Source organism: Pygocentrus nattereri, chromosome 2 (genome assembly GCF_015220715.1).
Source record: "Pygocentrus nattereri isolate fPygNat1 chromosome 2, fPygNat1.pri, whole genome shotgun sequence".
NCBI classification, from domain to species: domain Eukaryota; kingdom Metazoa; phylum Chordata; class Actinopteri; order Characiformes; family Serrasalmidae; genus Pygocentrus; species Pygocentrus nattereri.
The window spans coordinates 9,205,491-9,233,137 of NC_051212.1; the positions used below are offsets into that span (position 1 = coordinate 9,205,491).

Sequence of the window (27,647 nt, forward strand, 5' to 3'; positions counted from 1 at the left end):
TGTAGGAGACGCTCAAGTCAATTGAATGTTTTCAAGTCATTTGAACGTTTACTTTGTGCAGAAACAGAAAACAGACACTATTAAGATCACATCTGACCGACAGCAGATTTGGTCCGACTCTGAAGATGAGACCACACTAAATTCCCAAACTGTCGTCACCACTGAGCCGCTTTTCAGTCGGCAGCTGAGACAGAAGAACAGCTAAACAACCTGGAATCAGCCGGAAATGAACCCAACACCATTCGCCAAACTAAACGGGCTGTGAGAAGCTTTACAGACCGGCTGGAACAAAACAACATTAATACTGATCTGGACAAACTGACCAAACTGAGCTGAACCTGATATTGCGTCAACTTTATGGCTTTGTCCAAACGTCAAAAGGCGAGGCTCACAGCAGACTGTGCAGCACATGGGTGGAGGTCATTACTCTGACGTAGCAACAAGCTGCTTGTTAAGGAGCTATAATTTGCATCTCCATCCACATGAAACATGAGTAGAATTCAAATCTCCTGGTTTTATTCTCTTATCAATCCTGTCTCTAAAGTGCACTAGATAGATAGATAGACGGATGGATGGATGGATGAATGGATGGATGGATGGATGGACAGATAGACAGACAGATGGACAGATGGATGGATGGATGGATGGAACATCAGATAGATAGATAGATAGATAGATAGATAGATAGATAGATAGATAGACAGATAGATAGATAGATAGATAGAAGGACAGACAGATGGATGGACAGACAGATGGAAGGATGGACAGATGGATGGAAGATCAGATAGATAGATAGATAAAAGGACAGACAGATAGATGGATGGATGGACGGACAGACAGACAGATGGAGGTTGGACGGATAGATAGATAGATAGATAGATAGATAGATAGATAGATAGATAGATAGATAGATAGATAGATAGATAGACGGACGGGCGGACGGACAGATAGATAGAAGGACAGACAGATGGATGAATAGATAAAATAAAGAAAGAGATGGAAGGACAGACTTACGGACGTATGGACAGACAGATGGAAAGATGGCTAAACAGACAGACAGGCAGACAGACATTCGGGGGAAATCTGAGGTTTTGGTTGAGCTACTCCTTCATCATGTGCAGCCAGCCTGTTAAAAACACTCACATAATTCATCAGGTGTAAAAAATCGAAGTGTGGGACAATTGTGCCATTCAGAGCTTGCCAAGTGCCGACATCACCACCATGCAGACTCACGGCCTTACAGGAAACCGTAAATCGCTCATAAAAGACGGCAGAAACGAGTGCTGAACACCTGAACATTCTGTGCCCAGCACATGTCTGAGAGCGTGCCCTGAACCCAAAGGCTCTGTAGAGTCCACAGCCACAGGGGCCACATGCAGAATAGATCATCACTTTCTGACCAAAACACCATCTTTAAGTCTAGTCAAAATGCTTTGGCAGAAGGACACGTCCACTGTCCACTCCTCACACCGTCAGCCTGTCAGGATTGACTTTTATTGAAGTGAATTTGGTGATTTTAGGCTTTCCATTAAACAGGCTGTGCTCTGCTGCACTCAACACTAAGAGAACAATTTAGAGAACACAATGTCCACCTTGAATCAAATGTAGACGAAGAGCTGGACTACTAATGGACATTGCATAGCTATGAACAGTAGTAGAGACAATGTTGCAGCCTGAATTGTGTCTGTGCTTCTGTCCATGTTAGTAGACAACAGTGTGTAATACAGTGTCAGAAACGACATAAGCAAGTCCAGTTTAGACTCCTGAACATGATTTGACGGGAGTGCGTGACGATTTAGGGTAAGTAGTTGTTTACTTGTTAGCTATATTATCTTTGTAGCTTCCGTGCAAATCAACTCCATTTGGATTCAGTGGTAAAACTGTGTACATTCAATTTTTTTCCAATTATGGCAAACAAGACGCATTTTCTTCAAAGGTGATGGCCACTGACTGCGGCAGAGGCTCGGCCTGCTGTTGTTGTGTTTGTGTCCCCTATGAGCTCGTAACTCGACCAATTAGGTAAGACTTTCCCCTCCAGCGTTTTTGCTGTCGGACCCTGAATGATTATAACATATGCGTCGACATGCTGCATGCGTTTACGACACGTGTTGGTTCTGGAGGACACGTGTGTTTATAATGTGTTTGAGAAGTGGCTCTGGGAGCCTTTGACGCTGCCCAGGAGGGTGAATACAATACTGGCCATAAAGGCAGTGACTTCAAACTGAGATCAATGAGCACAGGATCCTAGTTTCCTTCAGACTCAACCCTTGAATCTAGTCAATATGTTGTTATAAGGTTATTTCCATTCATTTTAGACATTATTATTATTATTTACTTGTTTTTAGCTCTTTCAGTGAGTCAGACTGTCTCACTGTATTGGCAGATCATTTTGTTTGTTTTAAGAAATGTGTTTGAAACGAGCAAAATGATCTAAAATGAAACGATCTGATTTACTAAAATTACTTTAAATAAGTGAAAAACATCTAGAAATAAGTTAACAATCTTACCATAAGCTTAAAACAATCATCGTCTTGCAAAATCTGAAATATGTACTAGATGTAAGGTCATTTGATTAATCAAAGTACGATTTATAGCAGTGTTCAGAAGTGGGAAATCGCACATGAGGTGCGCACTGCAAAAAATGGTTTATAAGGTTAATTCGTTGATTTCTAGACGTCGTTTAAATGCTTTAAGAGCAAATTGTCTCACTACGTCGGCAGATAGTTTGGTTTGTTTCAAGCATATTTCCTTCAACAAGCAAAATCGTCTGCCAACATAGTGAGATAATCCGACTTAAATAACTTTTCTTATTGAAACGACTAAGAATGTCTCAAATTAAGTCATAAGATAATCTTATACTAAGCATACAACCATCTCAAACTGAGAAATATTAGATATACAGACGCATCTTCCAAAGATGTGCCTGGGAAGATGAGTAAAGGATGCATGATTCCTTGAAAGAGCAGTAAGATGTTTTTTTTTCTACCAATTTCCAAAACAAACAAACAAACAAATAAATAAATAACATCAGCTTTGCATTTATTGGAGGTGAACCTTACCACGAGCTGAATGTACGCTCCTTAACCCTGGGCTCGACAACCCAAGCGTTAAGAAGAGCCATTCTGACAAGTGTCAACAAGAATCAAACCACTTTGGGAGCCAGAACTTATCATGTCCATTTTATTGAAGTAATGTTTTAAGATCTTGGCTGTAAATATGTCTCAGATTGCGCTAATGTTCTAGTACAGGCTAAAATGTAAATAAAATCCAGCCTTACTTTGCTCTGCTTTAAGCTGTAGTTCAGCTATAGTGGCTTTTCTCACATCTCTGGCAGGAAACGTTTCATGACTTTTTAGAGTTTGACAAGTTCTTGTCGCAGATTAAATGTATCAGGAAACCAGCTGGACTGATTACAAACACAAATAAGTCTCCAAATTATCGATGTTCATCTTTAATCTTTCTCTTTGCCGTTTCATTAGCTACTAGCTAGGACTGTTGTCTGTGTTGCTATGGTGGCCAGCAATGTGTGTGCCAACGTTTAGCTTTAAAGGGCGAATTATCAGTTCTACATTACCTCCAGCATTTCAGACCATTTACTGTTAAAACTGTGTTAGCAGAGCTTCAATTTACTGTAAAGGAGGATTATTTTATTTTTTATCTACAAATTTAATTCTGCTGAGCAGTAAAAGAGCCGAATGCGGCTCTGGACCCCTGCCTTAACCAAAGGTTCCCATGTCTGCTTAATGATTAATCATTTTTGTTCATAGTTTCTGTGAATTTTGTTATCTTGTTATGGGGTTTATGCTATTTACATTGTACACTGTTCACTTTGACACTTTTGTGGTTGTAGGAATAGGAACTGGGTAGGCGCCTTCTTACTGTCACATAAGCTGTGTAAAAATGAAAACCTCCACACTTGTTTGATATAAATACATCCATCCAGATACTTCATATAACGTTTTCTGTCATTACACCTTAAAACTTGCTCTGAGGTTTGTCTCGCTATTACAACATATCATCTTGGACTTGCCTTGTGATTGTTTGCATCTCAGATTACGCAAGACCCAGCCCAAAAGCTTTGCACATGGCCGTGCAGACGACCTGTTACGCCACTGTTGAGAGAAACAGTCTAGGTCAGTTTTTGTCTCAGGTGTCCAAAGGAGTATGATTGTTTTAACAAAAGCTGACCCTGAGTCACTACTCTTATTATAAGAAACCCAAGAGTTTTTAGTTCAGCTTGAGTTGCGTGGCTTGAACTCATCCAAGAAAATTTTCCAGATACACATCCGGCGCCAAAGCCTACCTAACAGGTCCCTGGCACTGGCATCTCAGTGGTCAATACTCTGCAAAATCAGAACTAGCCACAGCCCATGTCCGGGCAGCCTTGACAAGTGGGGCAGCAGCCCATGCCCAATGTGGTAAAGAGCAATGAATGGAACAGATAACTGAACCCAAAGAATAGAACATATAACTGGTTAAATGACTATATACTGTATATGGAAAGACATCAGTAAATAGAGTTCCGGTCGAGACCATGATGCTTGTGCTTTAGTGTGAAATTAGTACAGAAAAAGTACTGTTCCACACGTGTCCATAAACCCTCAATACAAAGAAGAACGCACATTTGAGTGTTCAGCAGTGTTAAAGCCATCAGCACTGGCCAACAGTGAAAAGATTAAGTGATACTTTTTTGATCCCACAACCGGGGAAATTCCACCTCCGCATTTAACCCATCCGTGAAGTGAAACACCACATACACACCAGTAAACACACACACTAGGGGGCAGTGAGCACACTTGCCCAGAGCGGTGGGCAGCCCTATCCACGGCGCCCGGGGAGCAGTTGGGGGTTAGGTGTCTTGCTCAAGGACACCTCAGTCATGGACTGTCGGCCCTGGGGATCAAACCTGCAACCTTCCGGTCACAGGGCCAGCTCCCTAACCTCCAGCCCACGACTGCCCCTGTGGTGATCTGGTCAGATGAGTCATTCTTTACCTCATTCTCCACAAGTGGGAGAGTGCATGTGCAACGTACATCAAGGAGAACAGTACAGGCCTGAATGCTTGATCCCTACTGTAAGGGAGTCTGGAGGCTCTGTTATGCTGTGGGGGACATTCTTTTGGCAGGATTTGGGTCCACCTGTCCCAGCAGAGCAGTGGTCACCATCCCTGGTCCTGGAGTTCTATCTGTACCTGTGGTACACAACCTGCCACACCTACTCCAATCAGCTTATTCAGAAGTCTTTGACTCACTGGCTCAGAAGTGGTAAATGGGGAGCAGCAAGAAACAAGAAAGCAGATCTCCAGGAGGAGGGTTGGTGACCACTGCCTTACATGGAAGGTTCACTGCAAATCAATAGAAAGTTACTTTGACTGACTGTCTGTATCTTATAATGAAACACCTCTATCCTTATAGGAATCATCTCTTTCAGGATGATGACCACATCCACAGGGTACGAGGGATGCCGAAAAGTCTGATGAGTATGGAAATTCACAGTGACCAGATCTAAACCCAGTGAAACATCTTTGGAATATTTTGGACCAAAGTGTTGACCAAAGTGATGGTGCTTTCCACCACCATCAGTAAAACACCAATTGCGGGAATCTCTTTTGGAAAATTGGTGCTCCTGCCCTCATATGCAGTTCCAGAGGAGAATCTATGCCACAAATTGAAGCTGTTCTGGCAGCTTCTGGTGGCCAAACACATTACTAAAAGACTTTATATCACCCATCTGTACATCAGCCTACGTCCCAACTCTTCCAGATTGGTTTGAATCTGCAATTGCATTTTCCCACCAATAGTAACTTTTTGTCAAATTCAAATCATAATAAAAAAATCTCCTCCTTTTCTTACAAACATAAACGGGGCATGTAGTGAAAGTGCAGAGCCCAGAGTTTAAACCAAATTGAGAGATGAATAATGAACATAGAGTTATAACATGCTACAGTCCCACTGGTGACATCCTGTGTATAACAAATAATGCCATGTCTTAGTAAGACATGGGAATGATATCCTAATACATGGGCACAACTTAGTAAGGTGTGGGAACGAGATCATAATGCATGGTCATGACTTAGTAAGGCATGGGAACAAGATAATTAAGTCATGGCCATGACTTAGTAAGACATGGGAATGAGATCCTAATGCATGGCCACAACTTAGTAAGGCATGGGAACGAGATCCTAATGCGTAGCCACAACTTAGTTAGGCATGGGAACGAGATCATAATGCATGGTCATGACTTAATAAGGCATGGTAACAAGATAATTAAGTCATGGCCATGACTTAGTAAGACATGGGAATGAGATCCTAATGCATGGCCACAACTTAGTAAGGTGTGGGATAAAGATCCCAATGTGTGATCACAACTTAGTAAGGCATGGTAATGAGATAGTAATGTGTGGTCACAACTTACTATGATGTGAGAACAAGATTCAAATGCATGGCCATGATTTAGTAAGGCATGAACTCATTCCCACACCTTACTAAATTGTGGTCATGACTTCATTATCTCATTGGATGCATCAATGAGCTGTTGGCACGCTTTATTTTTATGTATATGGATGTCAGCAGCAGCTCTGTAACACGCTCTGTTTATCGCTGGCTCCAACTGTGGCTGAGGGTTAATGGAGCTGAATGGATGTATTAGAGCAGGGTGACACTGCAGTGTAGGTGGAGTTCAGGAGCTGGAGTTGGGAACGCTCTCTCAGAGACACCTGGTGATCCACTGCTGTTTGTGCAGAGAGACGTCTGCTGTTCTCATCAGAGCGTCCAGCTCCAGCCCCCCCACCCACCCTGGCCTTATGTAACGGGCACCTCTCCCCCACCCAGCTCACGTTTTAGCCCCGGTTCACAGCAGACAGACAGTCACGACATAAACATGTTTCTCTCCTCATGCCTCCAGACTTCAGTCGCACGGTCGCAGCATAAAACCCATTATAGACCCTGTTTACGTTCAGTGGAGGGACTGCTGGAATTTCAGGAGCCTGTATTTACAGACAGTTTAAATCAAGACTCAACGCTGAACCACTTTAACTGGAATTCCAAAACTTTAATGAAGAACCTTAAAGAACGCCCAAGAACCTCAGACTTACACAATCACTGGAAGAGAGAGAGAGAGAGAGGGACAGAGACAGAGAGAGAGAGAGAGAGAGAGGGACAGAGACAGAGAGAGAGAGAGAGAGAGAGAGAGAGAGAGACAGAGAGAGAGACAGAGAGAGAGAGAGAGAGAGAGAGAGAGAGAGAGAGATAGAGAGAGAGAGAGAGAGAGAGGGACAGAGACAGAGAGAGAGAGAGAGCTGTGCTTTGATATCTGATAACACCTGTATTGTGCTCAGTCGTGACACTGTGAGCTTAGTGGACTGTGATTGACTCCTGATTACACCTCACGAATTGTAGACAGCTGACAGCCTGTAATCTGTCACCACAGACCCCTCAGCCTGTCAGCGCTCCAAAAACAACCCCTCACCACCCACCCTGCCCTGAGAGAGAGAGAGAGAGAGAGAGAGAGAGAGAGAGAGAGAGAGAGAGAGAGAGAGAGAGAGAGAGAGAGAGAGAGATACTGAGAGAGAGAGAGAGAGAGAGAGAGAGAGAGAGAGAGATACTGAGAGAGAGAGAGAGAGAGCTGTGCTTTGATATCTGATAACACCTGTATTGTGCTCAGTCGTGACACTGTGAGCTTAGTGGACTGTGATTGACTCCTGATTACACCTCACGAATTGTAGACAGCTGACAGCCTGTAATCTGTCACCACAGACCCCTCAGCCTGTCAGCGCTCCAAAAACAACCCCTCACCTCCCACCCTGCCCTGAGAGAGAGAGAGAGAGAGAGAGAGAGAGAGAGATACTGAGAGAGAGAGAGAGAGAGAGAGAGAGAGAGATACTGAGAGAGAGAGAGAGAGAGAGAGAGAGAGAGAGAGAGAGAGATACTGAGAGAGAGAGAGAGAGAGAGAGAGAGAGAGAGAGGCTGCCACCTCCAGCACAAACAAACCAGTGAAGTTATGCAACCGTCTCGCATGTGAGAAAAACACTACAGAGCCAGACGGTACTGAAGATGTTCATGTACAGTGCAGAGTACAAGCACTAGAACACCAGTCAGTGGCACTGGCTTTGCAGAAGATGATACTTAAGTTTGTATTGAAGGCCTTCTCTAAGTCCTTAGCCAATACTAATTGATTTCAACTTATCGTTTTATTATATATATATATATATATATATATATATATATATATATATATATATATATATCTGCACCTCAAATCAGTGTGTCGTATATTAAGTACTAACCAAACAGCAATGCTTTAACACGATAATAAACACAGCACCGTGGAAGCACAGACGGTATATAATTATTCCGTATATAAGAGAACGATGTGCACAGGTTTATGGTTTTACTACTCAATTGAATACAACTGAATACCTATAGACTCCCATCTCTGCCTTTTATATAAGAATTTCTTATCTCAAGCAAGTTAGCCATAAACTTTAAAGACTTTAAATTCTCTGGTAAAAGTGAATGATGCACCTCCCCATTAAACACAGTCCCATCCAAATAGCACTGAAACTACAGGTAAAACCACAGCACTTAGGCCCAATCCCATTTCACCCTCACCCCTACCACTTTGCCCTTAGCCTTCTGTTTTGCGTTTTCTCTCCTAGGGGTAGGGTGCCCCAATTTTTGTTGAGATAGAGGGGTAGGGCAAAGTGCTGGGGCTACATGGCCTTCCAAATAGAGGAACAGTCCAAAAAGTGTATCATGGGAAAAAAAAACTAAACAAAAAGCGGAAAGATGGCTGTGCAAGCGACCAAAGAAACCCACAAATGAGTGAATTTTCTCAGAAAATTATGATAACTATCGTATTTCCTTAGTTTAATGTTTTTCAATGTACTATGGTCATTTTCTTCATAACAAGCTGAAAAAAAAGTTTCAGTAGCTAGCTAGCTAACTTTCCCGTTCCACCTTAAATAGTCCAGCAATTCTGATGCCTGAAGCGCCAGAATGTGACTGCTGCACCATTTAAGGTGTAACGGGAAAACTGGAACAAGAAGCTGGTGAACATCTGATTTCAGCTTCGTATCACCAAAGAACTCTTTGAAGGCACATGATGCCCTAAATGTAACTGAAGCCCAGCAGTGAGGAGCACCTCTTGGTAGGGTGGCACGGTGGCGTGGTGGGTAGCGCTGTCGCCTCACAGCGAGGAGGTCCTGGGCTCGATTCCCCGGCTGGGTTACCGGGGTCCTCTCTGTGTGGAGTTTGCATGTTCTCCCCGTGTCTGCGTGGGTTTCCTCCAGGTTCTCTGGTTTCCTCCCACAGTCCAAAGACATGCAGTCAGGCCAATTGGACGTGCTAAATTGCCCCTAGGTGTGAGTGACTGTCTGTGTCTGTCTGTCTGCCCTGCGATGAACTGGCGACCTGTCCAGGGTGTATCCTGCCTTCTGCCTGATGACAGCTGGGATAGGCTTCAGCACCCCCCCGCGACCCTGGCAGAGAAGCGGCTTAGAAAATGGATGGATGGATGGATGGGTTCCTCTTGGTGATCTTAAAGTTAACTAAAGTTCAAAGCAAGAGAGAAAATTGAAAAAATCCATTTCAAAGCTGTCCTTAGGGAGGCCCAGTGCTTACAGACCCCGTTTACACCTGGTCAGTTCATGTGACTGGACAGGCAGGAATTGCATCTTATATCTACTGCGAAAAAGGCATTAACTGGCCTGCTGATGTTATTGAGTGGCCTCCTAGTACTAGCCATTACATAATCCAGGACCAGAGGAGATGAAGACCTCAATACAGACCAACACATGTGTTTGTCCCAAATAAACAGAAGACAACCGGGTTTACTGAGAAGAATCTAAAGGCCAAAAATATTGATATATATTATTTTGAAATGCTGATCAATTTCTCAATAAACTACATTCCACATTAACATCCATCAGCTTTAGGAGGAAGATCTTTAGGTCTTTAGGTCCTTTAGGTTTACTGGGGCATCCTTATGCAGCTCTTACAATTCATTTATTCAGTATATAGGCAGATGCTCACCTTTGTAAGACACTTCATTGCCTTTCCTGCGGCCTCCATCAGCCAACACAGTGACACTGATAGCTGCTGAATCACTTCCAGAGGTGGATGAAGTAAACAAACCATGTACTGGAGTTAAAGTAGAGACACCCAAGGTAAAATATTCCTCCAGTAAAGTAGAAGTTCCTCCCTTTAGACCTCCACTTGAGTAAAAGTACTAAAGTATTTACCTTCAAATGTACTTAAGTATAAAGTAAAAGTACTAAAAGAGTAATTCTGGCTCTGATCTGGTCCTGTTATCATTTTTATAACCAGACTGGCTTCATGAACTCATTTCAGGTGAAAGTCCTCCAGCGTCTCTCTTGGTAAACCAGTCTTTTAATAGAACGTCATTAATTAGTGACGCTGACGTCTATTAAAATGATCAGAAGCACAAAACACTGAAGGTAAACAGTTTCCATCAGGGAGAACCGAGTGGCTCTGAAATCACTTTTACACACAAGCAAAGTTTCAGTTTCAGATTTATTTACAACTTAGTTCCAAGTTTAAGTTGAATAAAAACTGGCTTTAAACTCAGGATCACAGATGAGCTCCTTTACTATGTTGATCTGTAGGCGTCTGTTCATAAACATAAACCAGCCCAAACTATCCATCCATTCTCTAAGCCGCTTCTCCGTCAGGGTAGTGGGGGGGTGCTGGAGCCTATCCCAGCAGTCTTCGGGCAAAAGGCAGGATACACCCTGGACAGGTACCAGCCCAAACTAATTTACTATAAAATGCACTGGGTTGGTATGACCAACAGGTCAAAACAAGCTCTAAACAAAGTGACCGCTGTTTGATTGGTGCTCTTGGCTTCTTTCATTTTCATGTTATGTTTTTATACACACATAAACCGAAAGGAACGACAGATTTCTCAATATATAGTGGAGGACATTTGACTTTTAAATGTAGTGGAGTGAAAGTAAAAAGTCACCAAAAGTGAAAAAACTTCAGTAAAGTACAGATACACGAAAAACTACTAAAGTACAGTGACGAATTACATTTACTTAGTTACTGTCCACCCCAATCATTTCTTCAAGTTCCACTTTAATTACCATCATCCAACATGTGGGTCTGACCCAGGTTCTACTAGCAACCTTAGGTTACCTTAATAGTACCTAAGACTCAGGAACAGTTATTTTTCTCTGTAAAGACTGATTCTCTTTGTCTGAATAGTAGTTTGGACACACAACCTCCAAATCACTCACACACGTCTGCTTTTCTGTTCAACGAACGAGCCGTATGTTTTGATCTTGTGGAAAGTTCTTGAACATCCCGTAAAGCAGGAGCTCAGTCCACAGAGGGAACAACGGTACAATAAATCTTCCCTTATGCACTATTAGTTTTAATGGGCCAATGCGGTGCCCAAAGCTGAGTGTGTAAAAGTGCTTAGTTTGTCTCTCAGAGGGCTGCAAGGAGGTCTGGTGCAGGTCCTGAGAGACCCTCACATTTCTTCCTATCATTTGTTTTCACACACTGGGCCTGAGCCATGTGTCGTGATCTCAGGCCCTCTATTCTGGGACAAACACAGTGCTCATCTTTGCTAACTGCATAGTTATTTGTTCAGGAGGATTTGAGGCTGAAGGAGAGTCACAAATTAGATCCTAGTTACAGGGCCACAAGTATATGCTTCTCAACTACTTTAAAGGGCCCCATTTTTACTGTTTACTACTAAACACAACTTACGTTTTTGTGGTTTTATGCTAAAAAAAAGTTTCAATTGAAAAAACAGATCTGATGTAAACCTTAACCCAGTGTTTAATACTAGGAAGGCAGGTGGAAGAGATATGAAATTGAAGTCCAAGTTGATGATTAATTGCACCAGAGGGAGCATATAAATGTAACGGCTTCTTGACAGATACACATCCTTTCAGTCCCATAGCGCTGAGCTGCCTGAGGATGTTTTCTTAGATCTGAAGCAGCTTGATTTTCTCCTCTCTATCAAAGATGAAAGCTCTAAGTGTTGTTTATCTCATGGGGGCAGTTTTGGTGTCTACCAGGTCCTCCAGGTGGTTGTTAGGAGTTTCATTTTTTCCATTTTTTTTCCTTTGACTTACTCATTCCTTATGCAAGTGGATTACTAGTGATTGCGCATTGCAAAGCAACATCCTAGCAACCACCTGGGATACCATAGAAACCGCCAGGCAACATCTTAGCCACCACCTAATAACAAATTAGCAACCACCTGGAATATTGCAGCAACCACCCAGCAACACCTTAGCAACCACCTGGGATACCATAGCAACTGCCTAGCAGCACCTTAGCAACCACCTGGGTTACCATGACAACCACCTAGCAACACCTTTGCAATCACCTGGGATACATTAGCAACCATCTAGCAACACCTTAGCAACCACCTGGGATACATTAGCAACTATCTAGCAACACCTTATTAATTGCCTAGTATACCATAACAATTGCCTAGCAACACCTTAGCAACCACCTGTGATACCTTTGCAACTGTCTAACAACATCTTAGCAACTGCCTGGGACACTATAACAACTGCCTAGCAACACCTTAGCAACCACATGTGATACTATAGCAACCACCTGGAATTGTTACCTGTCAACACCTTAGCAACTTTATAAAATACCATAGCAACCACCTGGCAACACCTAAATAACCATTTTCAATTAGCTTAAGCTGTGCAATCACTGCATTTTCTTCAGGAAGTGAACTATTCAGGTTTATATCTAATCTCTTCAGAAACAGCTCTCAAAAATGAATAGCTTGTCCTAGACGGCTGTAAATGAACTAAAGGAAAGGTCATCTCTGAATTTTGCATAGTCCTGTAGTTGGTCATGTATTTTTTTATTGTTTTATTCTTATCTTTTTTGTAATTTATATTCAATTGAATTCTGTATTGGCAGGTTTAATTCTGCACTTCTGTTTGTTTTGATGTCAAAAAGTGCTAAAAAAATGTGTAAACATGGTTTGTCTTTCTGCAAAACAAGACAGTATATACAACAATAACTTCACTCATTTCAAATCTTAATTAAATCTCTCCTCTTCTACTTACAAACACGTGTGGTTTGGATTGTAAGTTTAGATGGTTGCTATGAGCTACAACAGAGAAACAAAGTGTGAGAAAGCATTTTAGGCATGTATAACATGGGAGATCTAGTGTAAATAGAAAAAAAGACTGTGTCACAAACTACAGTGTCACACATCAAGCTCCACGTGTCTACCTTCCTGTCCCCCTCTTTTCTTGCCCTCTTGTTCTCCTCCTTCTTGAAGGCCACCTAAACATTCTTTCCCCCTCCCACCATTGAGGAGCTCATAAATCTGGTCCGCAGAGCTTCGCCGAGCTCAGAAAACACAGGCAGGGCAGCAGGCACCTTTGAGAAATCCTTAAAAAGGCTCACAGTAGAGCAGACAGGAACCTACAAGGTCTTGCCAGAAGAATCTAACCTGAAGAGCCTGAGTGGAGCTGTTAGTCCTACTTTTGTTCTCGAACATGTGGGTCCGCTTGGCTGTGTTTGTATGCTGGCTGGTGCTGGGTGGTCAGGGACAGGACAGAGCCTCATTCCACAGGTCTGGGGACCGTAACGGCCGGTGCCAGTACACTTTCACTGTGGACAGTCCGGTCGAGTCCAGCTGTCCGAGCTCAATCAGAGGCCCAGAGACTGAAAACCTCAGTGCTCGCCTCACGCTGCTCGAGGCTGTGGTCAGCCGAGTCCTGGGGGCTGAGGGGCTCACAGAGGTAGCCGGAGAAGCCTCGGACGTCCAGGAGACCAGGCGGCTCATTCAGGATAAAGAGCAGCTGGACAGGCAGGTGCAGGAGCTCCGCAGACGGGTGGAACAGCTGACCATGGAGACGGAGAAGCTCAGGGAGAAGCCCTGTCCGCTGGTGCAGGCCGACCCTACTGACGGCTTTGGGGTCATGAAGGGCAGCGGTGAGTGTTAAAGCAATAGTGTGGGGACAAATCTAATTTAGACAACTTTCAGGTCTCTTCTCACATCTCAAATGCTGTCGATCTGCCACAATGTGTTTGGTGTCTTCAGCTACGAGGTTAACGTAGATAACAAGTAATGGACGTTTACATCCTGAAAAACTGCATGGAGTCAAAATGTACACACTCCTTCCACACTGTCGCTGTCCAAAAATTCAATGTTCATTTTCCTACATTATTTGAGCACAGCAGCATTTATATTGTCTGAGAACTTTATGAAGAATGGACCAATAGAAATGCTCCAGAATTACTTTACAAAGAAAACCATGTATCTCCATTTTTTGCCGATTTTTTTTTTTTATCATTTCAACCCACTAGCTGTCCTTTATATTGTGTGAAAATTTCATGATGAATAGACCAGTAGAAACGCTTTAAAATCACTTGGAATAAAATCTTTTTACATGAACTTACATTAAAGCAAAGAGTGTTTTTGCCCTCTCCTCGAAAGTTACCATTTCGGAGGTACTTTTAGTTATACTTTTAGTATAATTTTAGTTCTCAACATAAAACATTCAATTTAAAACTTTACATATCATCGCTCTCCAAAGAAAACCATGTATTTCCATTTTTGATGATTTCTATTTTTCTAGATCATTTCAACACACCAGGACTGTGTTGCACCAGGTTTGCGTAAGTTTTTAGTTAAATGTGTCTGTAAAGTCTTTACTAAGTCCTTAGTTACACTAGTTAGTTTCAAACTATCCTTCTACTAAATCTGGTTGCACTACAAATCCATAAGTCTTAACTAGTAACAACTAATTCATGTGTACGTCGCCATAACACAAAGATAATGAGTTCAGAACCAATCAGCAGCACCTCCTGTCCATGGCAGAAGAAAAGGATATTACTGGTTAAACTGAGTAAAACTAACTATTAGAACTGTAACTAAAATCATGTAGTGTTTAGAGTTTTTAGCTCAGTTAACCAAAAAAGTCACACTTTGGTCTCTTTTGTGTTTTCTACTTGGTTTCTGATTGTTTTCCTAAAACTTACACTTGTTGAGAGGGAGGTGTCAAAATTGTGTAACTTCTAATCTTAGGATTAAAACTAGTTTGTGGACAACTCGGATTTAATAATGCATAAACCTGAACTTAGTAAACACTTACGCTACAACTAGTCTACGTTTGAACTTACACACGGCTGGTGCAACCAGCCACAGTCGTTTATGCTGTGTGAAAAGTTCATGATGAATGGACCAGTAGAAATGCTCTAAAATCACTTGGAATTAAACCTCTTTAGGTTAACTTTTTAAAAGGTAAGAGAGCTTTCAAGCAAACCCAGGGCTTTTTTTTGCTGTGAGGTAGTGAAGGGAGCTGTTGGGCTGCCTGCTTCACTGACAGAGACTCCTTTTTGCACAGGTTAGTGTCTGTGTGACGTTTCCACTTATAAAGGCAGCCTCTGTTTTAGCCTGTAATGATGATATGCACTGTGATTGGTGTGGGAGATTTAATGGAAAATATTATCAGTTAAAGCTATTTTTTGACACACATGCTGCTATTCCACAAAAATGATGCCCCCCCCCACCCCCCAGTCCCCCTATGAGTATTCTCTGTGTCATATTGTGTTAAATATATATTAACAGATACATAAAACACCACATGTTGTTTTAGAGAGAGAGAGAGAGAGAGATTCCCAGAAATGATTTTGTTAAACCACACGAGAGATGGGAAATTTATAGCAGGTCGCTCTGTAGGCGACCCTGCCAACCTGCAGTGATGTGCCTTTGGGCCCACCTCTAATTCTTCAGTGATATGAAGCTGAAGTCACCTATTCGCCAGCTTCTTGTTCCAATTTTCCTGGAAACTTAGCTAGCTAGCTGCCGAGACATCAGCACACTACTAGTGGTTTTTTATGCTTGTTATGAAGAAAAGCAACATAATGCATTAAAACGACATAGAAAGAAGATCATACATCGTTATCGTAAATTTCAAGAGAAAATTCTAACATTTGTGGCCTTCTTTGGTCTCCTATACAGCATTCCTGCCATTTTCTTTCTCATAACGCTCCGTTTGGACCGTGCCTCAGAATAACCTCCGTTTGGAGTGCCATGTAGTCCTATCGCTTCACCCTACCCCTCTGTCTCACCAAAAAATCGGGACACCCTACCCCTAAACGTGAACGCACAAAACGGAGGGCTAGGGGTGAAATGGGATGGGGCCTATCTCTCCTTTAGTACTTGCCTATCACATGTGGCTGGAAGCGTTTTCGGACAGATTCGTGGAGGCGTAGGTGTTTATTTTTATGCTGAATTTTTTTGCTGTCTATTAATAATTCCCCGGAATAGCGCAGGCAAGATTTCGAGAGCATTGCTCCGTCATCTGTCACACTTTGTACTGGAGATGTAAATACAAGCAACTTAAAGTTTAATCCTTTAACGAAAGCTTACATAAATAATGTGAGGAGGTGTTACGAGGTGAGACTTTGTATTCAGTTATACTGTCAGTATCAGATGCATCCTGAACATTAATATTCATAACATGAGCCCAGGTGACTCTGATCTGATCTGTCACAACAACTGCGGCACGTTTAAAGCATAATAATCACTGCATTTGGTGTTGCATAACTGAAAAAATGACCTACAGATGTATAATTTAGGGCCACTGTTAGTGTTTGTGTCTTGTTTTGACCTAAACTGTAATCCTCTACAATTAATGACAGAGCAAGTGAGTTCAGGGCAAACACTAACCTCTGCTTGGCAGCGAGTCTCACACAACAGATCTAGAAGCCACTGCTGTAGAGCACCGTGAACGTTACAGAAGAACTTGCATGATGTCTGTTTCTCCTCCAGGGCCCGTCACTAATGGTGAATTCCAGGAGCTGAAGGCTGAGTTGTCTGAGCTTCCAGCGCCTGCTAAAGTTCGAGAGAACGTCCAGAACAACACAGGTTTGGAGAATTCGAGTGATCAGTTTAAATGGCTCATATAAATTTGGTTTGAGCCCCGGACACTAACACCCTGCACAACAGGCAGTAACATACAATACTACAGTTATTAATGTTGTTCTATTCAGTCTAATGAAAAATCGGAGTGTGCAACTTTGTTTTTGTCATAATATGAACATTTTATTTATTAGTTTCATAATATTCGATATGCCTGCACATTAGAGATCAAACAGTTAGAACAGGCTGACTACCGTTTTTATTTTTTTTTACTGTGTAATTTACATTTACATTTATGGCATTTGGCAGATGCTCTTATCCAAAGCGACTTACAATTTGAGCATTATTTATTTATTTATTTATTTATTTATTTATTTATATACAGGTAGGCAAAGGTGGTGTTAGGAGACTATAAGATGCTCTTATCCAAAGCGACTTACAATTTGAACATTTAAAAAAAAAAAATTTTTTTTATACAGGTAGGCAAAGGTGGTGTTAGGAGTCTTGCCCAAGGACTTTTATTGGTATAGTGTTTGTTGCCCAGGCAGGGACTGAACCCCAGTCTAAAGCATAGAAAGCAGAGGTGTCGCCCATTACACTATCCAACCACTACCACAATTTAGATTTTAGGCAGAAGTTTCAGTGGTTTCTGTTTTAGTGGTGCTTCCTAGCTGGGCTAACATCATAAGCTACATGGCTAGCTACTGTAACATGCGTTAAGAAAGAGATTTACCAACATATTTTTCCAACTGTGCCATATACAGCTAGCGATGGAGCACACAGCGCACCTAGTGGTACCCAGACCAAGAGGTACATGATGTAGACCAGCGCACTCCAACCTCTTCATACACACACACATATGATAATCTTCATTTCTCTATTATTTATACGCTGTCCTCAGATGGTTATGGTAGTGATGAAGCTTTTATCTATAGTGTGACGTAATCATGACAGTCAATATGCTACAAACTAATGCTAGCTAAGCAAGCAGTTGTCACTTCTCACCTGCTCGGATATGTCCTCATCCTCCTTAAGTAGCTTCTTCATTCTTGTTTTCTCTGTGCCACTTTGTTTTTGGTTTTTTTGCAGTTTCTGGTGCTGCTGTCCACATTTAATTACTCACACATGAACATTTTTCACATATGAAAAACGTAATGAACTCTATAGGGCACTGCCTCTTGTCAGCCAGTATCAGATTCACATCATCATGCTCACATTCTCACAAAACTGAAATTTGCTCCTTACTTTCGAATTTCCATTCCACCTTAAAATGCACCATAGTTAGACATAGCATCCAGTTATCTGAAAGTAACAGCTACAACATTAAAGGAGGAATCGAAAATAAGAATTGGACAATTCTACAATTGGCAAACTGGGGCTGGACCAATTGAGGTGAGGGCCGCTGCTTTAGCTCCTAAATGACTTCACATATACACTTGGATGTAACATTTATGTGTTCTCATGTGTAGTTTATACATTAGCTCACAGAAACCAGCCCAAATTACTCATAAATTCTACCAGAGCTACTCTGACCATCTTACCTTACCAGTGTTCTGTCTAACCTCAAAACAACAGTGCGACTGTGAGCACAGAAAGATCTATTAAAGAAAATGTAAGCATATTTTAAAGCACACATTCTATAAGGGACCTAGAAAGGTTAACAACTGTTCTCTCTCTCTGTATGCATAAAAAGGTTGCGGGGAACTTGTTTCTGTAGGAGAACCTGAGACCCATCAAAAGGCAGATGGCATCACTGGAAAATACGGGATGTGGTTCCAAGACCCCGTGGCTACAGGGCGTCTTTACGGCCCGAATACGGTGTGGCGCATCAATGCTGTGGGCAAAGATGTGAAAGAGCTGTACGCCTACGAGAACCTGGAGCAGCTGGCCCGAGGCTTGCCCATGAAGGTGGTGGTCCTGCCGGAGCCGGTGGAGAGCACAGGGGCAACTGTATACCGGGGCTTCTTGTACTACCAGCGAAGACGAAGCCCCACCCTGCTGCGTTTTGACCTGGCCTCTGAGAAGATTGTGTCCCGAAAGGACCTGCCCCAGGCCGGCTTCCATGGCAAGTACCCCTACTCTTGGGGTGGTTACACTGATATCGACCTGGCTGTAGATGAGCAAGGCCTGTGGGCAATCTACAGCACTGACAAGGCCAGGGGAGCAATAGTACTGTCCCAACTAGATCCTGAGAGTCTGGAGGTGATCAGGAGCTGGGAGACCAATGTAAGAAAGAACAAGGTGGCCAATGCCTTCATGATCTGTGGAAGGCTGTACACAATAGCCAGCTACAGCACCAAAACCACCACGGTCAACTACACCTTCGATACAGCCAGTGGGAAGAGCAAGATGCTGGATGTGCCTTTCCACAATCACTACCGTTACAACAGCATGATTGACTACAACTACGCCAAGAAAAAACTGTACGCCTGGGACAACTTCCACATGGTCACCTACGATGTCAAACTTGGGGGCTTCTAAGTGAGGATCCAGAATGGTGCAGATCTTGACTGCCAGTGGTTCCCAATCCTGGTTCTGGAAGACCCTTGTCCTGCAGATTTTTTTGCATGTCTCTGCTCTAATTGTGTGAGCAGATGGTCCTGGTCAAGGTCAGAAAATTGTCATGTATCCAAACCATAACCACCAATTGTTAGCATTTAGGTGGCCCTTGGTAACTGGCAAACTTACATGAACAACAGATATAAGCACTGGGATGGACCAATGACATCACTCACTACAAAAAATTACAACGTATGCGTTGTTACGTGCTAGTAACTATTGTTAGAACCTGCCTATTTACTACAGATAGGCTTGGCGGAACAGTCTTGGCCAAATTATAAACATGCTACAGTGGTCTGTGAAGTGGGATTTTCTGGTTTAAAGACTAGAAAAACCTTCTTCTGGGGGCAGTTTAATTTTTCTTTTTCTTTTTTTTTTGTAAACTGGTGAATGTAGAAGAAAAGCAGATAGCTAATGTCACTAGTAAGTAGCCAAAGTTCGAATAGTTGAATAACAGTAGCAAATGACTTCAAATCATCATCACGATGGAGGGAATAGACTAATCAAACAACAGACATGACATGTCAGAGGAGGAGCACAACAAGCTAAATTTGGCAAGGTAGCCAGCTATCTTGATACCTTGCATCACTTAGACTCCCTTTCTTTGGCTGGAGAGGTAAAAAACACTTTGGTCTCTGCACATTTTGCACTGGGTAAAGAAGGAATCACTGTTTTCTTTACAATTTTGTTTGATGATTGAAGCAAAAGTTTCACTAATGGCTGCATTTATTAGACCATAGCTCAGTGGCTAGCAGTCAGGATTGGTTGAAGCCACAAGGACCCCCACTGGCTGTATATTTGCTGCGTAATCTGGGTATTGTAGTGGGAGTACAGTGGGAGGAAAAGATGAATCCAATAAAATCATGAATTCTGTCAAACTGATAAAGGATATAATTTTGTCCACAATACTACATAACATGACAACATGTTAAAACTCTAGTTTCAGGCCGGATAGTTTGGTCTACCGATGTGCTTTGTAATATACTACTCATAAACTCAAAAAGATGTGGGACTTGCCTATGTTTACTACTTCAATGCACAGCTTTGTCAAGTGCAACTTCCTTGCAATAACTTGGAAATTCACAAGGTTACAAAGACCAAAACAGCTTCGTTCATTAATAACCCAACTATTTAGAGCAGATGTGTTACAGAAGGGATAACAGGGCTACATCAGGACCAGGGCTGGGAGCCACTGCTATGTGGAACAGAATCATGGATACAAGCACTTACGCAGTGCCTTGAACAGCATTCACCCTTAAAGACTTTAAATGCTTTGGAAATCTTTAATCATTCATCTGTATTAATCTGCAGCCCAAGGCTTGACTGGTTACAGGGGAAAATATCCTAATTAAACTGGATACAGGTTTCATGCTTGAGGCTAAATATGTTTTGTGCACTCCTTAAAATGAGCAACAAGAAAACACACAACCCACAGCTACAGATACACACTTGTTTCAGTTCATTGACAGGTGAGAGAAAACTGCTTCTGTATTCATTGTGTTTAAGCATGTACAGTCATGTGCAAAAGTCCCTGGTCAAATTACAGGTTTTGTCGATTTTCTAAGTGAATATCCTTTACGGAGAACACACGTAGCCTCTTCAGCTCCTTGAGACCTCCGGTGGTTCCAAAACGCACTTCGTCATGTTCTTCATAACGTTCATACTCCATAAGCTCCATTCAGAAGCTGGGCGTCGTGTGAGGCTGTAGCTCTTCTCTCCAGTCTAATAGACAGTGATGTCATTTTAAACCCTTATAATAAAAGAAGCTAAACTTTGTTTTTCTACTGAAAGTCGACCCGTTTTTCCCCAAATCTGGGTTCTAAACTATAAACAGACGGCGTCTCTTCAATGATCTGCTCTGGAAACATCACTTTTAGAAAACAACACAAAGCGTCTGAGATTTTTTGGCCTTCAGCAATATTTATAAACATACAGCGACATGTGTGATCATCAAACACACGGTCTGTTAATTTGAGGGGAGCTTTTACAATAAAAAAAATGAATAAAATCAAAAATTTGCATTCATTTAATGCAGTTACTGAATACTTTACCTTAAGATTTGATCATGTGAATTCAGATGGGCAAACTGAAATATACCCTGGAGCATAAGAGGTTAAGTATGGCATTTTCATGAAAAACATCATACATTCATCTTCTTAAAGTGTTTGATCCAGCGAGAGTCACAACAGCAATAGACAAAAATGTGCCTTAATGTTTGCACAGGCCACATTTGATGTTTTTTTCCCCCAACACGTTAAATTCAGCAAATAAACAGTAACTGTATATTAAAATGTGTTCTCTGTAGACGATGTGTTCACTTATCTTCACCCATAAAATCAATGAATTCATTTCACCAGCGATCTTCAAACTTTTGTATGTAGCTGGATTTACGACTGTATTCATAGAGAAACGGTCTTCAGGTAAAAAGCGACCAGCTTTAACATTAAAACATTTATTGTAAATGTACTGTTTCATAAAATATACTTTCTCTATATATAAGCTTCCCTGTAAATATATTTCAAAACATATTGTAAAATATATTTTTTTATATATTTGTTTGCATGTTAGCACTGATACTTTGTCCCCTGGTGATATATTTTCAAAAATAAAAGCTCAAACTTTAACCAGGTGCATCAAACTTTGTTTGCTTTTCACTCACACAGAATAAGGTGTAATTGTCTGTGTTACACAGTAGAAATGCACAGTGGGGACACACGACTTCATCCTGTAGTCCACAAGTCTGTGTTGTTTCGGCGCCATCTACTGCCTGGGAACATAAATGCATGTCTAAAGAGTCCGTTTCCAGCCTCATATCTGCATATGTAAATTTAGCTGTTAACAAGCTGTTACATTCACGCATGAACTCAAATAGTTGCTCTCAACATTGTATTCCTTTCTTACACTGGAAGGAAATGTTGGATAATCCAGAGCAGAGATGCTAGAGGTGGACAGGTTGTGATCTCAGGTGCCGCAGAATAAAAGCAGATATCCAACCCACCCATCTGGTGTCCCTTCAGGTTGGACAAAGTGGTCACTCCTCATGAAGTTAATGTGTCCAAGACGGCGAACAGATCTTTTTTTCACAGAAAATCGACTTTTTGATAAATATTATTAAATTCTGTGAAGTCCGACTCCTGGTAACCATACAGGTAGTTTTTCTCCAGAATATATCCTGTTTTTTATCCATATATCCTGTTTTTTATCCATATATCCTGTTTTTTATCCATCTTGTAGCTGGCCGTCCTCTTCCTCTTTTACCTTCAACTTTTCCAATGAACTAGTTCTTCTCAGAACATCTCAGTCCAAAAGTAAGATCTTGCTTTTATCTGTGCTTTGAGTGAGAGATGAGGCTTGATTTGCTATCTTTGTTGGCTAAGGCACTCTTTCCTCCAACACCAAAGTTCAAAGATATCTACATAAATCGCTTGTTTATTGTCCAGCTTTCACATCTGCAAAGAGCCACAGAGATGACCACAGCCTGGACAGCTCAGACCTTTGTTTGTAGATAAGTCGTTCCGATTTTTTCAAGCTCCAATCAGAGCGTTGTTTACATGCACTTAATAATCCGATCATCATCAGATTTCTGCAGTTATGTGATTATTCAAATGATCGTGTAAACAGCGCACTCTGATTTCTTAGATCTGAGTAAGGTCTGGAAATCTGATAAAGAGGCTGGATTTAAGCTCAGTCATCAGATTTCTCAGTGCATGTGGACTCTTACTCTGATTTCTTTCGGGTTTCTCTGTCTGAGCATGCGCGAAAACAGACGGCGGTACCGGAAATAAGTAAGCAGCGTTGCAGTGAGACGCAGAAAAACACTTATGGAGCGACGTTGAAGCCAAATACATGCTTGACGAAAAAATAAATATTCTTCATCTTCTAGATAATAAATGTTCATATTTTCAGGTAAAGTAGCGCGATGTTTAAAAAAGCCGCTGCATGAAGTTTGAGTTTTGCGTTACGTTTCCATCACATGTTCTTCTGTGAGTTTATTTGGCTGATTGCAAAGCAGAAATCCAATTACTTGACCTGGAGTTTCCCCACTATCTGATTACTCAAGTGCATGTAAACATGTTGATCGCACTACTGATAAAATCAGATTTTCTGCAGTTATCAGATGATCAAAGTGCATGTAAACGCACTGAGCGCCTGTTTTCCATTTCCTGTCATGACTGTGGTTTGTTGATCAGTGTAGAGATTCTTCATGAGGACGATGAGATGCTCTGGTATAGATTATTGCAATTGAATTCATTAATTTATGAATTTATATCAATTAAAGCAAAGTAATAAACAAATTAACCAATTAATTCAATTGCATATGTTTTCTAAACGAACTAATTCCATGCAGGATAACCTTTTTAATATTGAATAGGATGTAAACTGGTTTGTGTTATCCTGCTTAAAGTATGCCAACAGATTTTTAAAAAAAAAAGGAAAAAAAAAAACGGAAAAACGCTTTTGCATTGCAAATATTGTGCACAGGAATTTATATGGTTTGAAACTATAAAAGTTGTTTAGATGTTGAAATATCAGAGGTTACATTTTGAAGTATATTAAGCGCAGAATTAAATACAAAACCATACAAATATTTGCTCATAAAATGATGTTAGTTCTGTTCTTCAAAGTATCAGGAGCCGTGAGCTTTGATTCAGAATGAAAAGTCCAACATTTTTCTGTTATTTGGGATCTTCTAGTACTATAGTGCCAGTGCGGACACCTAAACTGAAGGCACTGTCGTGCTTTAGGGCTCAAATATCCATAAATATGACAAACCTCATTCTCTTAATACCATATCATATATATTAAAGCCTAAACTCACTTCAAAATCATATATCAATCAATATGTTGTGCGCGGTGACAGTAACTAACAGTGCGTGGCATGCTGATCAGTTATTCAGTCATTCGGAGTGACCTGCCTCATCATCATCTCAGTTTCTCAGTCCTTCAGAGTGACCTGGCTGCACCCCAGCACGGTCAGCATGATGTCCTGCAGCCAGTCGCTGGGCACCCAGCACCTTTCCACCAGGCTGTACTGGCAGTAGCCCATGGCCAGGGCCAGGGTCACCCCGCTGACATTGTGCTGCCCGAGCAGGACCTGAGAGAGACCCATCAGAGCCGCCCAGACCAGCAGCAGAGCCCGCACAGGAGCGTCCAGCAGCAGGCGAGCGTGCAGGAAACAGGCACACATGGCGGCCCGTGTAACGTGGCCTGATGGGAAGGAGTAGCGAGGATGAGGAGGGACGGTCGCAAACATCTCTGAGCTGTGATAACGGACGAAAGCCTTGATGACTCTCACCAAGATGTGGTCTAGTAGTAAGGCTAGAAAGAGAGAGAGAGAGAGAGAGAGAGAGTGAGAGAAACGGTTTCATACGTATCAAGCTCATACGTTCAGATGTTGTTTGCTAGCAGAAACTCATCCTGTAACCCAGGAAGATGAAAGTGGGCCGTGTCTCAGTTCTCTTACTGGTAGTGCACTGGTACGTAGTGAATATGTATTCGGGCACTGGCTATTGTGGAGGCTATTTTTAACAGTGTTTCAAACGCTTCTTCCTCACTGACTATATATAAACATGTGAAAGAGAGACTGTTGGGAGACTGTTTTATGTTCTTTATTGTTTGTGGGAGGTGAGTTAGCTAAATTTGTCTGGCCCTGGTATACAGCTGGCTCCACTGACCAGATCTGGCCCCCACACTCCAAGGCCAACAGTACCAATCTGGCCAAAGTCTGGCCCAACTACATCACTGGTTTAGACCAATTACACCGGAATCGGCCCACAAGCATAGATATGTGGTTGGTTGGTGTAGTGGGTAACACCTCTGCCTTCTATGCTGTAGACTGGGGTTCAATCCCCACCTGGGTAACCACCCTACACTATACCAATAAGAGTCCTTGGGCAAGACTCCTAACACCACCTTCGCCTACCTGTGTAAACTGACCAAACTGTAGGTCACTCTGGATAAGAGCGTCAGCCAGATGCCATAAATGTAAATATCTGTCCCTATTCAGTCCTCCCTGCTTAACACCTACATGGGAGTCAAACAATAGCCAAGTATGAAAGCCAGAATTGGCTGATATCTGGGTAGCTGGCTTGCAAACTGCTAGTTATGCAGCTTTCTACTGTGCTTGGTCATACTGTCATTTCTGAGCTGGGAGATGTAATTATTTCACTTTCTGAGTTGTTTATCTGAGCTAGCATGACGCTAGAGCTGCTAGGTTTCTATTCCGTTAGCACCATGCTAACAGAGGCGCATGTAGACATTTCATGGCAGCTGTGGCTAAAACACATTTACAGCATTTGGTTGACACTCTTATCCAGAGCGACTTACAACTTGATCAGTTTACACAGGGAGGCCAAGGTGGTGTTAGGAGTCTTGCCCAAGGACTCTTATTGGTATAGTGTAGGGTGTTTGACCAGGTGGGGATTGAACCCCTGTCCACAGTGTCAAAGGCAGAGGTGTTACCCACTACACTAACCAACCACTACACTATAAAACACGGTCAACCAACGCACGAAACCTGCTAGCCTACTGAATATTTCTGAAGAAGCCTTTGAGCCTGTTAGCCTCATAGCCTGCTGACCAGGATGGCCGTTTCTGTCATGTTTTGTTCATAACAAAATTGCTGAAATGCAATATTTCTGAAACACTGTGCTGTAGATCCGTCTGTGAGGTAGCTACAGCTTTTAGCTAGGTGATTCCACAACTGGGGTGCCACTTAGCTTTAGTAACGCTTAAAAACAAATTTCTACAGAATCAATTTCAGCACTGAATCTAAGAAACACTTGCATTTAACCACTCCAAGAAAAAGATTATATATTTCAAGCTGAGGCAGGTTTATTATACAGCATATCAGCTAAAATGAGATACGTTAAATCAGAGAGATAAATGTAGCTGCTTAGCTAAGTAGCTAACAGGCTAATATGATAGCTGATTTTAACAGTGCAACACTTCATATCCATCATTTCCCACTTGTAGCTCACTTGGAGAAATTCCGTGGCAGATTCCGATTATTTTTCCGTACTGCGTTTGAGTTTGTAAGTAGGAGAGGAGACGTTTTCTTATAATCTGAAAGTGCTGAAAATTACTGTCTTGTTTTGTTGAAAGATAAAAGCATACAGCTTTAAACTAAGACTAGCCTTAAAAAGCGCTGAGGAATGGTTTAAACTGAGGTTATTGATGGTTATTAATTAGGCCGTAAACCACAAAACCCAGCCTTACATTACTTCAGTCACCATCTTGCTGCCGACAACATACCATCATTCGATGTGACAAGCTCACAGCAAGTGCCCGCTAGGCTTAAGTACAGCCTCCGTACCGCATAGTCAGTGGCAACATGGTGTTACAACTAAGCCAACTTTAGCTAACAAGGACGAACAAAGTACAGTTTGCCTTTTAATTCCATGTTTACACAGATTCGAAATAGAAATCATCTGAAAAGAGGGACTTTCTTCTACTTCATTAGTATCTTTCAGATACTTTTCAGTACTTTGGTTTTAAATAAGTGCATTAATGATATTGACCTTACCAGCTGGTAAAGCTGTAGTTATTCAGAAACAGTGTTCCGTATGTTTTGATTTTCCCACACTGGGCAAAAATACATTGTCATAGTCTCACGTCGGGTTTCTCACATGATTCGATGTGTGTTTATCTATCAACCGATCAGTCATGATCGGGACTTCACTTCCTCTCATACAGGACAAGTCGCTGTCTGACCAGAGCTCAGAACATAAACAGAGACCCCTCCCACCCCCACCATGGACTGCCGGCCTCCTAAAGAAGGTTCCGAGGTCTTCGAAGCAGAAGAGCCAGGTCCAGAAACAGCTTCTTCCCACGCGCCATAAGACGGCTGAACTCTAAATAAAACGCTGCTGCAATTGTTTTTGATGGCTCCATACCTGGGAGCTCCAGTGTAATACACTCTCTTATATATGTATATATATACTTATTTAAAATGTATTTATCTGTTGATATACACATCTCTACATATCCATTACACTTTGCGTTTCTCCCCGATCTACTCTGAGCCAATGCTACAGAATTTCGTCCTAATGCAAATGTAAATTTGAATGACGATAAAGATTAAATCTAAGTCTCTCTGTGTTATAGATAAAACCTTGTATCTCAATTTTTGCTGTTTTTCACTTTTTGACACAATTTGAAAAAGCCTGTTGCTCTTTACAGTGTGTGCAAATTTTATGATAAATGGA

General features: G+C 41.8%; 2 protein-coding genes across 2 annotated transcripts in view; one reads left to right on the forward strand and one right to left on the reverse strand.

Moving 5' to 3' along the window:
* Window positions 1-13,387: 13,387 nt before the first annotated feature.
* LOC108414844 (myocilin-like) lies at window positions 13,388-21,154 on the forward strand. Its single transcript, XM_017687747.2, has 3 exons — window positions 13,388-13,946; window positions 16,792-16,887; window positions 18,575-21,154. Exons 1-3 carry the CDS (start codon window positions 13,508-13,510, stop codon window positions 19,360-19,362), a joined length of 1,323 nt encoding a protein of 440 aa, XP_017543236.2. The 5' UTR covers window positions 13,388-13,507; the 3' UTR covers window positions 19,363-21,154.
* A 2,766-nt stretch (window positions 21,155-23,920) lies between these two features.
* Window positions 23,921-27,647, reverse strand: part of LOC108414842 (phospholipid phosphatase 6-like) — an 8,824-nt gene continuing 5,097 nt past the window's right edge. Inside the window, exon 3 of the mRNA XM_017687745.2 lies at window positions 23,921-24,759. Coding sequence (XP_017543234.1) covers window positions 24,377-24,759 — 383 coding nt within the window. The 3' untranslated portion in view covers window positions 23,921-24,376. The remainder of the gene's footprint in view (window positions 24,760-27,647) is intronic.